The sequence below is a fragment of the Pristis pectinata genome, chromosome 3 (genome assembly GCF_009764475.1).
Source record: "Pristis pectinata isolate sPriPec2 chromosome 3, sPriPec2.1.pri, whole genome shotgun sequence".
Lineage (NCBI taxonomy): Eukaryota > Metazoa > Chordata > Chondrichthyes > Rhinopristiformes > Pristidae > Pristis > Pristis pectinata.
In genome coordinates this window covers 66,056,360-66,071,859 of record NC_067407.1, presented here as the reverse complement: position 1 = coordinate 66,071,859, position 15,500 = coordinate 66,056,360, and the positions used below count along the sequence as shown (strand labels likewise).

Below are 15,500 nucleotides of genomic sequence, written 5' to 3'. Positions count from 1 at the left end.
CCTATCTTGGTATCATCTGCAAACTTGACCATAATGCCATCAGTTCCTTCATCCAGATCATTAATGTATAAAGTGGAAACACTAACACCTGCGGAACTCCACTAGTCACCGACAGCCATCCTAAAAATGACCCCTTTATCCCCACTCTCTGACTTCTGCCAGTCAGCTGATCTTCTGTCCATGCTAGTACCTTGCCTCTAACACCATGGACTCTTACCTTGTTTAGCAGCATCATGTGCGGCACCTTGTAAAATGCTTTTGGAAAATCCAAGTAAATAACATCCACCGACTCTCCTTTGTCTAACTTGCTTGTTACCTCCTCAAAGAATTCTACCAGATTTGTCAGGGAAGATCTCATCTTAATGAAACCGTGCTGACTGCCCTATTTTGTCATGTACTTCCAAGTACTCTGAAATTTCATCTTTAATGCGTTGCTAATAATAATGCTGAGAGACATGCCTGGCAGGCCAGACTATACAAATAGAAAAAGAAAAACTGAGCAGAAATGGCCAATTCAGATACAGACAAACTGGTGGCAAAGGTTTGTTATTTGATTGCTTGTCAATCATGCAATTAGACCACTAAGACTTTCCTGTAAGCTGCCAATTAGTAAAAGAATATTTAGGAGCAAATTTTGAGGGAAACTACAGAGATGTGCAAAGGTAGTGATGATGAGGGACTTGAACTATCCAAACATTGACTGAAATAGCAATAACATAAAATGATAAGGGGGAGGAATTTCTTAACCACATTCAGGTTAACTTTGCTGATCAGTATGTTTCTGGCCCAACAAGGAAAGAGGCTTTGCTGTTCTGGGAAATGAGCAGGGCAAGTGGAGTAATTATCAGCAGGTAGGAACAGTGACCATGACATCATAAAGTTTAAAATAGCTATGGAAAACGATAGAGACCACTATAGAGTAAAAATAGTACATTGGAGAAGAGCCAGTTTCAAAGGATGAGAATAGGGAATCAAAGTTTGGCAGGCAAAACTGTGATTGAACAATGGAAAGCTTTTTAAGGTGGAGGTTTAGTTTAAATTACAATCCTAATATCCTACAAAATTATCGCCAAAATTCCCTGGATAACCAAAAAGGATAGGGTAAAAATGAGCAGAAGAAAAACATATGACAGATGCCTTGCCATTAACACCAGGCTGATTATAGAAAGTTCGGAAGGGAAATAAGAGAGTCAAAGAGACAGTATGAGAAAAATTGGCAGCAACAGAAAGGGGAATCCAATAATAAACATCTGATAATGTTGCAAAAGAGATGGGCTGTTCAGAAATCAAAAAGAAAATTTACTCAAGGAGGGAGTGTAATAAATAAATATTTAGCATCCGTTTTTTTTAACCAAAGAAGATGATGTTGCTGGGGTCTCAGCTAAAATTCTGGATGGGCTAAAAATTGATAAAGAGGAGTTATGAGAAAGACTAACAACACTTAAAGTAGATAAATTACCTGGTCTAGATGAAATACATCTGGCTTGGGAGAAGGAACTAAGGGAGAAAATTGAAGAGGCTCTGACTATATCTTCCAAGTATCTATAATTTCAAGAGTGCTGCTTAAGGACTGGAAAACTGTAAAAGTTACATCCTTGTTCAAAAAGGCTGTTAGGATAAACCAAGTAACTGCAGATCTGTCAGTTTGACCTGAGTAGTGGGGTAAGTTCGAGAAACAAAAATCAGGGTCAGAATCATTTGGAGATTGATTAGAGAAAGACAACTTAGATATATTAAAGTCAAATTGTGTCTAACTAACTTGATAGAGATTTTTGATGATGCAACAGAGGGCTGATGATGGGAATGCAGTTGATGTGGCATATTTGGATTTCCAAAAGGCATTTAATAAGGTGCCACATAATAAGCTTGTTATCAAAGTTAAAGTCCCTGGAATAAAAAGAGTTGTAACTGCTTGGATAGTAAATTGCCGGGTAACAGGTAACAGTAATAGTGAAAGGTTGTGAATCAGACTGGAGGTAATTGTACAGTGAACTTCTTCTGATGTCAGCACCATGACCAATGTTTTTAAAATATATAATAATGACTTGGGGATTGGATGTGCAGTGCATAATATCCTAATGTGCAGATGACTCAAAACATGGAGGTATAGTGAACTAATAGTAACAGACTTCAAGGAGAAATAGGCAGGCTGATAGGTGCTGATGAAATTTGATGCTGAGGAATATGAAGTGTTACAGTTTGGTGAGAAGAGTGAGAAAAGGCACGATTGTAATAGTTGTACAGGAACAAAGATGTTGGGGGAATATATATATAGTTCATTGAAAGTGGCAAGGGAATATAAATTCACGTATAATTTATATTCTGTGTGTTGTCTGTACCTACGTGCTTATGATGCTGCTGCAGGCAAGTTTTTCATTGTACCTGTACTTGTGCACATGACAATAAACTCTATTTGGCATCCAGACTGAGAAAGTGGTTAAAATGCATGACATACAGTATCTTGGGGTCAGAATACAAAAGCGAGGAAGTCACGATGAACATTGGTTTGGAAACAACTGAAATTGTGCCCATTTCTGGGTGACTTGCTTTCAGAAAGAAATGTTTTGCAGAGCGTGCAGAAGAGATTTACTAAAATGATTCCAGGTGTGAGACCTTTAACAATGTGGATTTACTGGAGAAGCTACAGTTCTTGGAACAGTGGCAGATGTCCTCTGCCCATCAGGACCATGAAAACTTCTCATGGCTATAGTAAGACACTCCTGGCACTTTGAGTATTAGGCCTTCAAGTAACACTGTTTCATGGGGTTTGTAAAATCAGGCTGTAGTGCGAGTAAATAACAAGCGTTATTTTTCAGAACAGTGATGTTGAAATCTCACTTACATGAAATGTTGCACTGTTATTGGCTTTATTTGGGGGAGTTTTCCATTTTGAAGAAAAATCCCATTGAAAATTGGAGATGGAGTACCCATAAATATGTGCAAAATTATTCTCCTTGGGTTAATCCAAATTTCAACCTTTTTTTGTAGCTATTTGAACAAATTTCCAGTTCCTTGCATTTTATGAACCAACAACCTGAATTGAAAAAAAATCTTTTTTCACCTATGAAACTCCCTGCCAGCAATGTGCAAAATGTACATTTTGCTTTCAGCATGCTGCACATGGGTTTCACAGTGCATATGCAAACTACTAACCAGTCTGTGGAATGCACAGCGGAGTGGTTTAAAAGAAACTGAAGAGTAAAAGCTCAGGCAGAAATGGGTTGAAAACCAAAGGTGCGTGTGATGTTCTAAAAGAAAATGAAGATTTTGCTGAAAAATTAATTAAGTGTAAACCAGAACTCATCTGTAAATACTGCAAAGTTACTTCTGTGGTTCTGACAGACCACCTGTCAAATTTCAGAGCATTTCAGCACATTGCACATAAAATTAAAAAAACCCAGTAAGTGCATCACTGACACTGTAACCTAAATGAAAAGTAAACGAGAAGTAAGAGATGTCATTCATTAATTTATTTAAGCAACGATGCAATCAGAATCCATATGGAATCAAAAGATCCAGCTCTTCTAATGACATAAAAGGCTATTTAGCCTGTCAAGTCCCTGCTGCCTTCCAGTGGAGCAATCCCATTAGGCTCATTCTCCCTTGTTGTCAGTTTTAGTCATCCTGCTTTATCATGGAAAGATCCCATTAAACTGGGAAGAGTGCAGAGATTTACGAGAATGTTGCCGGGACTCAAGGGACTAAGTTATAGGGAAAGGTTGGGTAGGCTGGGACTTTATTCAATGAAGCATAGGAGAATGAGGGGTGATCTTATAGAGGTGTACAAAACCATGAGGGGTATAGAAAGGATGAGTCTATCTACACCGCTCATGGGTATAGATAGATTCAACCTATCTATACCCCTCAATGGTTATGAAATATTATATTATAAAAATATATAGTCTTTTTCCCAGGGTTGGGGAATCAAAAATTAGAGGACATAGGTTTAGGGTGAGGGGGAGAAATTTAACAAGAACCTGATGGGCAACTTTTTCATCCAGAGGGTGGTCGGTATAGGGAATGAGCTGCTAGAGGAAGTGGTTGAGACAGGTATATTAATAACATTTAAAAGACACATGGACAGGTACATGGAGGAAAAGTTTAGAGGGATATGGGCCAAATGCAGGCAAATGGGACTAGCTTAGACGGGAATCTTGGTCAGGATGGACCAATGGGCCGAAGGGCCTGATTCTGTGCCATACGACTCTATGAAAGGTCAAAAATCATCTCATCTTTTGATTCAGCATTTTACAGCCTTTCGCATTGATCAGCAACTTTAGAACACAATCACTGTTCCCACTTGCACCCACAATAGTGCTGGGACTTAGTTTTGTTATTGTTTATATCTCCTCAGACCCATTTGTTGTTTCATTATTGTTCTGTTATAGTGCCTTTTGCCATCATTCATTTTGTTTTTTAAATTTTTTTCTTGCCCTGTACCTTATCATAATTTCTCTTACTTGCTAACTTGTTAAACCTCTAACACATTTGTTGTAGTGAGAAATCATTGACTTGATATGTTAATTCTCTTTATCCACAGAAGCTGAGTTTCCCCCAACAATTTTGTCTTAAAGTTAATAGCTCAATGTTGACTTATTAAGCTTTTAGGTCATTCTTGGTTGTGATGCTGTATAAATGTAAGTCACTTCTTTGATTTGTTAGTTTTTCCGATACATACATATTTAATGCAGCTGCACAAAGTGACAGAGATGGTCAAGCATTATTATGGGAATACTTTAAATGATAAGAGAATGCACTAATCCTAATGCACACTAAGGAGGCATAATTTCTTAGATACTAAACTTTATTTCAGGTACCAACACATAGCTTATGACTATGCTCAGCTGATCCACAACAATTTTCATTTAATAACATCTTTAATATGGCAAAATGTCTCAAGGTGATTAATAAGAGTGTTAGCAATCATAAATAGTCATGATACCAGCCACAAGAGGTGGTATCAGGATGTGATGAGAAGCTTGATCATGGTAGGTTTTAATGAGGGTCTTGAAGGAGGAAAGAGAGAAGCAATGAGATGGAAAGAGGCAGTTCCAGAGTTTAGTTCCATAAAACTGACATGACTTAAATTAGGAATGCTCAAGAGATCTGATTTAGAGAAATGCAGACTTGAAGCTATCCAGGGCTTAAGATTAGAGGTGGGGAGGTGCAAGACCACAGAATTATCAGTAAACAAATTTGAGGATTTTAATACTGAGCTGTTGTTAGACCAGCAGCCAGTAAAGGTTGTTTAATACAGGGGAGATAGGCAAATGAGACTTGGTATGAGTTAAGATATGAGCAGCAGAATGTTAGAAATATGTATACTATAGAGAGCCATCCAATATTTGTTGAAGGTTTTGTACAGTACAATCTTTCTTTTCTTATAAATAAGGGAGTATTGCAGAGATGAAATCATATTATAATGAAAGAAAACACCAGTGAACAAAGAACAATTAATAAAATGAAAGAAAGAAGTTGAGGTTAGGAATGTATATTCCATAATTATTAATAAATGATCAAATTAAACGTTAAAAAAATACAGTGCTGTTTTGTTGTGTGTTTGGATCAAGGGCTGTATTCTCAATTCCTGAAATAGGGGTCTTCAATCTGAAACATTATCTCTGTTTCTCTTCTCACAGATGCCAAATCTACTGAGTATTTCCAACATTTTCTGTTTTGATCCTGAAATAAGTCATATGATTTTGCATTCATTTATTGCTGGGAATGGCCCAGAGAACCAGTGTTCATTTCCTCACTATATAACTCGAGTAGAATTCTCCCTGTGTAAACTCATTTAGTGAATATCAGGAGATTTTGTTTGCAGGGACCATCACAATTGTGATCAATTATGCCTTCATGATATTTCCCAGAAAGAACAACAGGGTTGGAATGTGAACTGTTTCTGCTTTCCCTAGTCCATGGGCACTGCCATCAAGTGCAGAAGCTTCACTCGTTGCTGGCTTTTATGGAAACTTGGCACTCTACAGCTTGGGATGAGACCCACAGCTATCTGTGTGCTAAGAAAATCATCTTTCGCAATCACAAAAGAATGGCAACAGAGTTGTCAAGCACAGATTTCTGTCTTCTTGCAAATAGCTTTGTTCCCTTCTATCTCTATGAATGATTAGGACAAAATATGTATCTATGATATTGATGCGGTAGGCCTTTGTTCATTTTAAGCTCTGCATTTCAGATCAATATTGGATACAACAATGGTCACTGGACATACATTGCAGATTATTTTTTATATATCTACAGAAAATGTGTTGTACTGATCAATACTAGGAATGGAATAGCTTTTATTTCCATTGCCAAGATCCCAAAGTCTCTTATCATACACTTTAATGCCAAAGTAGCATATAGTTCCCTTTACTCTTTGCCAACAAATCTTGTTCTCCTTGTACACCAACATGAATTTTTCTATCTCAATACACCCAGGCAGGCTTCTTTACTCTCAATGAATCATATACAATTTTTTTGTTGTAGAATATGTACAATGAGAGCTGGGTTCAGACACCTTCACGTAATTGCACGTTACAGTGCAGACAAGAGGCTTGTACCTAGTCAGTAAAACCCTGGTTTGTGCTTTCTTTAAAAAAAAGTACACAAAATCTAGTGTGTGCTCTTGATACACTAATACCATTATTAAAGTCTTGCGAAATGAAAATGGAATTAGGCTCATTTAATAGTCATTGGTCATAGCCATTAGTATTTGCATAATTGGAACAAAATTTAAAAGAACAATTTGCCATGTATTACACTGCCAGTTATCAGTGTTATGGGTGTTAAAGTCCCTAATGTCCACATAAGGCATCAGATCTCTTTGCTTGGTCATCTGCATCTAACAACATTATCATTTTCCGAAGCTACAAAAATCCATAAAGTAAATGTAAATCAGCTGCTAAATTTGCTTAAAAGTAATGTAAAATCTTGTCTGATCATATCTTGGAGTAAAAAGCTGGAAAAATGATCCCTTCCAAAGATTTCCAGAATATGAATATCTTTTAAAATTGAACAGACTGTAACAGTCTGGAGCACAGTCTATTGTGCTCCACTCACAATATGAGGCAATTAAATGTCATTAGTCACATTTACTAGATATGTGGGTTCACATTGACTGCTAATAAAGTACACACTCATAGAGAACAGGGTGACAGCTTTTAGATTTCTACAAATGAGAATGATGTAATGCATGAGCAACAAAGCAAAAAAATATATATTAAGCGAGCATGCTGCGGTCAGGCTCAAAAGGAGTTTGTTGTTTGCCTTTGTTTTCTCGTTCAAATTTCTTTAATCTTGAAGCCAATAACTCATAGGTTTCTACAATGGAAAAGGAGGCCATTCAGCCCATCAACATAATCTTCAAATGATTTACCATTTCCTTTTTAAATGCTGATATAATCTCAACATCAAAGGCAACCTATTGTAAGCATTACCTGTTCTAGTTACAAATTTGAATTACGGAGGTGGGCATTACCCAGGCTGATTATTTCAGGCAGTTATTTGCATCTAGCTGTCATCTTTTTAGGTATTCACTGACAAGTGATGTTTGATTTTTATCTCTGACAAGGACTCTGGGAGATGCTATATACATCTTCCGTGATTGCTTTTGCTGACAGAGCTGTATTTTCTGTTTACATATCTTGCTATTCAAACACCATATTTTCCAAATTCTCATTCTTGTGTACAAATCCCTCCATGGTTTCATCCGTCCTTAATCATGTACCCTTTAGCCCTGTAACCCTCTGAGATTTCCTTGTTCTTCCAAATCTTGGGCAATTCTGACTGGCCATGCTTTCTGCTGGCTGAGCTTTAAGATTTGGAATTTGCTCCTTAAACCTCTCTGCTTGCCTCTCTTCAGATGCCGCGTAAAATCTTTCTGCAAACCTTTAGCCACTTGTACATAGCCTGCTTTATGTGGTACAATGTCAAATTTTGCCTTGTGTAGCACCTTGAAACCTACTGCTACATTAAAAGTAGTATATTAAAGTAAAGATACAAATAAATATGTTGATCTTACAGACTTACCATTAATATGACACTCACCACTTAAATGTGTATATAATATGCAAGTTTCGTGAATATGGTTTCTTAAACCAAATGTAAGAAACTTACATATTATGTACAAATTTAACATTTACACTGGGACAATATGCACAGAAAGAAACATGGTATCCTTGAGGAGAAAGAAAATGAATAGGGCGCCTAGAACTGTTTTAAGGATGTTAGTGAAAGAGTCTTCAACATCGATCTCGACAATTGAGAAAATGGGACAAGTTGCCGCTGGCATTAGTGAAAGGGTGTGCAAAGGTATGTACATTATGACAGTTAATGGTTTCAACAGCTCCACTGTAAAGAAGGTCACAGAACTATAGATCACCCAAATTTATCAGCCATGAGACTTCTAGTTATGGTACTTATGCTAAATTCTGGTCTTTTCAGAACAGTTTTTAGCCAATGTAGATAATGTGGCCAAAATCTTAAGAGAAGATGAAGTAGAAGAGATAACGGAAGGGGTGAAAATTTATAAGAAGGAAGAACTACAGAGCTGGCTATGCTTAAAGTAAACAAATCATTTAGTCCAGATGGAATTCCTGCTAGGTGATGGAGTTGAGAATTAGATTGCAGAAGACTTGCTAATCCTCCTGAAATACAGGGAGAGTAACAAAGAAATGGAAAATGACAAATGTAATGCAATTGCTATTCGTATTGGTTTATTATCATCACTTGTACCAAGGTACAGTGAAAAGCTTGTCTTACAAACCGATCGTACAGGTCAATTCATTACATAGTGCAGTTGCATTGAGTTAGTACAGAGTGCATTGATGCAGTACAGGTAAAAAACAGTAACAGTATAGAGTAAAGTGTCACAGCTACAGAGAAAGTGCAGTGCAATAAGGTGCAAGGTCACAACAAGGAAGATCGTGAGGTCATGGTCCATCTCATTGTATAAGGGAACCGTTTAATAGTCTTATCACAGTGGGGTAGAAGCTGTCCTTAAGTCTGGTAGTATGTGCCCTCAGGCTCCTGTATCTTCTACCCGATGGAAGAGGAGAGAAGAGAGAATAGAACACTCCCAGAAACTGCTTTGGTTGTGGGGAAACTTTTAGAAACAATAACTGGGGAAAATAATTAAAAGGCACTTGGAGGTTTCTGTCAATATAGCAAGGTTTATTAATGGCAAATCATGTTTGGCCAACCTGATTGAATTTTTTGATGACGTAACAGGAAGGAATGCAGTAGTTGTTGTCTATGTGGACTTTCAAAAAGTATTTGATAAATTCCTGCACAAAAGTCTAAATTGAAGCCGTTGGAATTGAGCGGTCAATAATAGCATGGATAGGAAATTGCCTTTAAGGCAGAAAGGAGAGAGTAATGGTAAACTGTAGTTTTTCCAGACGGGACTATGGTAGGCAGTGGTGTTCCCCACTGGGCTGCTGTCTTTTAAAATCTATGTTAATGAGGTAGATGTGAGTGTGCAGAGTAAAATTTCCAAATTTCCAAAGCTTGGAAGCATAGTAAACAGTGCTATGCTGTAAACAGTGAAGCGGTCAGTAAGAAGATATAGCTTGGCAGAATGGGTAGATAAATGCCAGGTAAAATTTAATACAGAAAATTGTGAAGGGATAAGTTTTCGAGAGAGACAATGCAGAATGAATGGCAGAGCTCAAAAAGGGGATAAGCAGCAGGCCAGGTAACAGGGAAAGAAACAAAGAACTGGAAAAAGTGTTCCTTTACAGAGATTAACAGGTTTGCAATTTACTGTAGATACAATGGTAGGATATTCTTATTATCCAGTGCCTTCTGGCATTTTATGATACATTTACACAATCCCCCTATTCTGATCTCAGGAGATAAGTCATGAAAGAAACCTATACACATCCCATCTGCCTACAGGCACCAAATTAAAGGCTTTTCATCACATTGAAAGAAGATTTAACAGTTGGAGCTTGCTGATTGAACTGGGGGAGAAATAGCAGATTTGAAATGAAGTCTTTTCACATCATAGAGGAAGATGACCGAGAATCAATTCAGTAATAACATTCCCTGTGAAACATTTTGATTCTCACTATTACAAATGCATTCAAATTACATTTTTAAAACAGTGCCTTCAGTTCAGAGTTCCAATCTGTAATGGACAGGCTCATTAGAATGGCAGAGGGTTGGAATCATTTCTTAGCAGCTTACCTTTGTGTGTACTGTACAGAGCAGCAAAGGTCACTACAAAGAAGGTGGTAGAATACTTTCCGGCATTGACCAGATGAGGGAATGCTCGTTTGGTGTCTCGGTAGCGGCGAAGGCACTGGGCGAAGCGCAGCCATGCAGGCAGACATTGGATGATAGCTCTTACTCCATAGGAGTAGCTGTTGCATGTACGAACATCTGGAATAAGCAGAAGGGAATCAGAGTAAGTAACTGCAAACGTTTGTCAAGGGACTGTTTGTAAATCATCCAGTTTCACCACTTGTATTTTGACCAGGATACCAATACAACAGCAATATATGTTCAAATTAAACAAAATCATTTTAAATCTGCAATGATAACCTCCTTCCCATTGAGGTTACAACTGCTGTAACAAAATGTAATACTCAAAACATATGTCTGAAATTCAGATATGGACAGTGGCTTTGATTCTCACATACTGGCAGATGTTTTATTGAAATAGAACAGCTATCTCAACTGGAGAGGGACTTCATAAAGCATTCTTTGCATCAAGTATGTAAGTCTTCCTGTTGTAAACGTTCACTCATGACAGTGGAAGGCAGCAGTTAGTGCACTTATCTTTATCTAACATTGCCTTTACTGTGGTATTGATAGATACATTTTAATCATGTTGCTATTAAATGATTCCCTATAATGGATGGTCTCAAAATTTAAAGGAGTAATGATAGATTTCTAACTGGAAGCACCCAGCCATAATAGGAAGCAAAAATAAATGAGAGAGATTCTCTTCAGTTTCCTTGTATCATCCCTTTTTCAGCACAAAGGACAGCCTGAAAACTACAGAAGACAAACAAATGATGGCACCCCTAACTGAAAGGTTGAAGAGGGTAGAACTGTAATGACTGTTTCACACAGCAAGATGCTGTTTCGCATGGTGTATGGTTTTAAAGACATTCACAGCCCTCCTGCATCTTGACCTAGTACATGCTCTCTCTCTGAGCTCAGGCTTAATGGATGTCACAACATCAATACTTAGCAAGTTCAATTGTGTACAAAATTGCAGTTTGAGTGTTTAAAGATTTCTGCTTCCAGACTACATGAAGTGGAGGCTGGCTCTACCAAAATGGTCCTGAACACCATGTCCAACAAAACATGAACTGATAGCAAGTACAGAGCTTGCATTTAAAGTAGATAGTACAAATGGAATAGAATGGTTAATATTTACATTCAAAATCAATTTCCAGCATTCCTCATAAGACATAATGAAGATCTTCTAAATTCACTCTGCAGTCAGACCACTCTGTAATTTGTATATTCTCCTGGCTCCAGAATTCAGAACTGATTACGTTTTAACAATAAAATAAACAAAACTTGAAATAACCCTGTCAGACCGTAAGACATAGGAGCAGAATTAGGCCATTCGTCCCATTGAGTCTACTCCATCATTCGAACATGGCTGATTTATTTTTCCCTCTCAACTCCATTCTCCTGCTTTCTCCCCATAACAACGTGTACATAAAGTACTTCTGTGTTGTATGAACCAAATTCAATTTACATTTTCTCTTGCAATTCACAAACCCTTTTATTTGAAGCTAACACAATTATTATGTGCACTTCCAAGAGTAATTTATTGGTTAGCACTCAGTTTTCTAGTTTCAGAGCCATATTATATGGAGGAAAATCAAAAAAGGCTGGAAAAAACCTGGAAATCTGAACAACAAAAATAAAATGCTGGAAAAAAATTAGCAGGTTGGACAGCATCTGTGGAAAGAGAAACAAAGTCCATTCACCAGAGAAATTAGATTCCACCACCAGACATATCTTCCCATGGACTGTTCCCATCATGACCCCCTGATCCATTCTTCCCTTTTCCATCAACCACTAACCTTCTCATGGCACTCTTCCATGCAAGTGCAGGAGATGCAATACCTGCCCTTGCACCCCTTCCCTTCCCACCAAAAATTCCTTCCAGGTGAAGCAGGAATTCACTTCCAATTTACTAACTGCATTTGGTGTTCACAATGTGGTATCTTCATTCAAACCTTGGCTGGCTAACTGCTTTGTGGTGCACTTGCCTTCAGACTGCTGGGGTGACCCTGAGCTTGTGGCAACCTGAAGTTTCATTCTCCATTCCACTCCCATTCTGACTTCTCTGTCTGTGGCCTCCTGCACTATTACAGTGAAGCCCAAGCAAGCTTGAGGAACAGCACCTCATTTTCCATTTGGGCACATTGCAGTCCCATCGACTCAATATAGCATTCAACAACTTCAGATGATTTGTTTTCTCTGTCTGTATCAGGACAGATCAGTCAATCTGCTCAAGGCTCTGGGAAAATACCATTAACACTGGCTCTATGAAAATCCTCCAAATTCACCGGAAGAATAAGCGAACCAACATCAGTGTCTGCCCCCAGCCCAACATGCCCAGCACCAGAGTCCCCAGTTACTCTCATTCAATTATGTAGGGCTGGCTGCATCATTTGCATGCCTGACATCAGACTTCTGAAACATGCACTCCCTTTTGAGTTCTGTCATGGAAGAAGATTACCAGGTGGACAGAGAAAAAGATTCAGAGACATGCTCAAATCCTTCTTGAAGAAATGCAACATCTCCGACAACTCTTGGGAATCTCTGGGCCATAATGGTTCAAGTGGAGAAGGAGACTTTGGGATGGTATTAAGAACCTCAAGGCTGTGCATCAGGAGCATACAGGAGCCCTATATATGAACACAACTCTACTACCCACCCACCTGTCCTGTCAGCCACCTGCAGAAGAGTCTGCAGTTGCCACATTGGCCTCATGAGAACCCAGAAAACTGGAATAAATGCAAGTCATTCACCATCCTGAATGTTTTTTTTCATCTTTATTGTATCATCCCTTTTCCAACACAGAGGACAGCCTTGTAATTGCAGAAGTCATACACATAGTTCTGAATCACATTATGAATGAGCACACTGAAATTACCGATTTCACATTGATTCGATAGGCCCTGGTTTAACTTCCCAAAACGCATCTTTTTGCAACTGTCTAAGTTAAATTCCATCTGCCATTCCTTTACCCACTTTCCCAATTGATCTAGATCCTATTGTAACCTTAGACAATCTTCTTCACCAATTTTGGTGTCATCTGCAAACTTACTAATTATGCCACCTACATTCTCATCCAAACCATTAATATATATAACGAACAACAGAGGACACAGCACCAGTCCCTGTGGCATACTACTGTTCACGGGCCTCTAATCTGAATCCCATGTGTTCTAACCTTCTGGACCAGCCTACCATGCAGGACTTTATCAAAAGCCTTGCTAAAGTCCACGCAGACAACGTTTACTACCCTGTTCTCATCAATCCTCTTGGTCACCTCTTCAAAAAATTCAATCAAATTTGTGAAGCATGATTTCCCATGCACAAAGCCAAAGCCATGCTGACTATCGTTAACCAGTCCTTACCTATGCAAATGCAAATAAATTCTGTCCATCAGAATCCCTTCCAATAACTTTCTCACAACTGATGTAAGGCTCACTGGCCTGTAGTTCCCTGGCTTATCCCTGCTGCCCTTCTGAAACAAACGTACAACATTAGCCATCCTCCAATATTCTGGTACCTTACTAGTGACTAACAAAGATACATAAATCTCTGCTAGGGCCCCAGCAATCTGCTCCCTTGCTTCCCATAACATCGTAGGATACACCTGGTCAGGTTCCAGGGATTTATCTATCTTTTTGCATTTCAGGACCTTCAACGCCTCCTACTATATAATATTGTCGTGCAGTGGAATATCACCATTTTCTCCCTGAACTCACCACCTTCCATGTCCTTCTCCACAGTAAACAGAGATAGGAAGTATTCATTTCAGACTTTGCCCTTGGCTCCTCATATAGATCGCCATGCTGATCCTCAAGAGAACCTACTCTCTCCCTAGCAACCTTTTTAATATACTTATAGAATCTTTAAAGATTCTCCTTTATCTTATCTGCTGGGGATATCATGTCATGTCCGCTTTTTGCTCTCCTAATTTCCTTCTTAAGTGTGCTCCTATATCCCTTATATTCTTCAAGGGACTCACTTGATCCCAGCTGCCTATACTTGATATATGCTTCCTTTTTCCTGATCAGACCCTCAATATCCCTCATCAATCAAGGTTCCCTAATCTTGCCAGCCTTGCCCTTCACTCTAACAGAACATTCTGGCCCTGAATTCTTCTTACATCACTTTTAAAAGGCTCCCATTTGCCAGATGCCATTTACCTGCAAACAGCTTCTCCCAATTAACTTTTGAGAGTTCCCATCTAATGCCATTGAAATGAGCCTTTCCCCAATTTAGAATTTTCACTTGAGGATCGATCCTATCTTTTTCCCTGACTATCTTGAAACTAATTGAATTATGGTCACTAGTCCCAAAGTAACACGTCAACCACTTGCCTTGCCTCATTTCCTAAGAGGAGGTTGAGTGTAGCCCCTTCTCTAGAAGGGCCATCTACATATTTTTTTAGAAAACATTCTTGAACACACTTATCAAATCCTGCCCTATCTAATCCCTTAGCATATAAAGTAATCCCAGTCAACATCAGGGAAGTTAAAAATCATCTTCTATTACAACCCTATTATCCCTACGCCCATCTGTGATTTCCCTACATATATACTTCTCTAATTCCTACTGATTACTAGTGGACCTATAGTATAATCCCATCAAAGTGAATTCCCCCTTTTTAATTTCCTAGATTTACTCATTTGACCTCGCTGGACATTCCCCCCAGGATATCCTTTCTAAGTACTGCAGCAATGTTTTCCCTAGTCAACAGTGCAACTCCCACTCCTCTCTTACCTCCACCTCTGTCATGCTGGAAGCATCAGTACCCCGGAATATTGAGCTGTCAGTCCTGCCCACTCCACAACCATGTTTTTCTGAAATAGCCATACTATAACAATCCCATGTGCCGAATCATGCTCTGAGTTCACCTGCCTTACCTGTGAGGCTTCTTGCATTTAAAATAAATGCAATTTAGCTGATCAGACCATCCCATTCCCTGTCTTGCCCCCGCCTACTGGCCTCACTTGCTTTAACTTCTATGTTTGCTTCATCTTTCTCATCTGATTCACTCCTACTTTAGGTCACAGCCCCCTGCCAAACTAGTTCAAACATTTATCAAGTAGTGCACTTAACCATGAAGAACACAATTCTGCTTTTCATGTGTGCACTGCCACCCAATTAGACTTTAACTGAGCTGTACCTCAATTCCATTATTTTTTGGGACCTAGGCATTGTTGACAAAGCCAGTATTTATCCTCCATCTCAAGAACGTAATGGTGAGCCCCTTCTCGAACCACTGCAAT

General features: G+C 38.7%; 1 protein-coding gene across 1 annotated transcript in view; it reads right to left on the bottom strand.

Annotated features, from left to right (window-relative positions):
• Nucleotides 1–15,500, bottom strand: part of LOC127567921 (xenotropic and polytropic retrovirus receptor 1 homolog) — a 311,271-nt gene that overhangs the window by 52,389 nt on the left and 243,382 nt on the right. Inside the window, 1 exon segment of the mRNA XM_052011129.1 lies at nt 10,189–10,383. Within this exon segment, the coding sequence (XP_051867089.1) occupies nt 10,189–10,383 (195 nt within the window).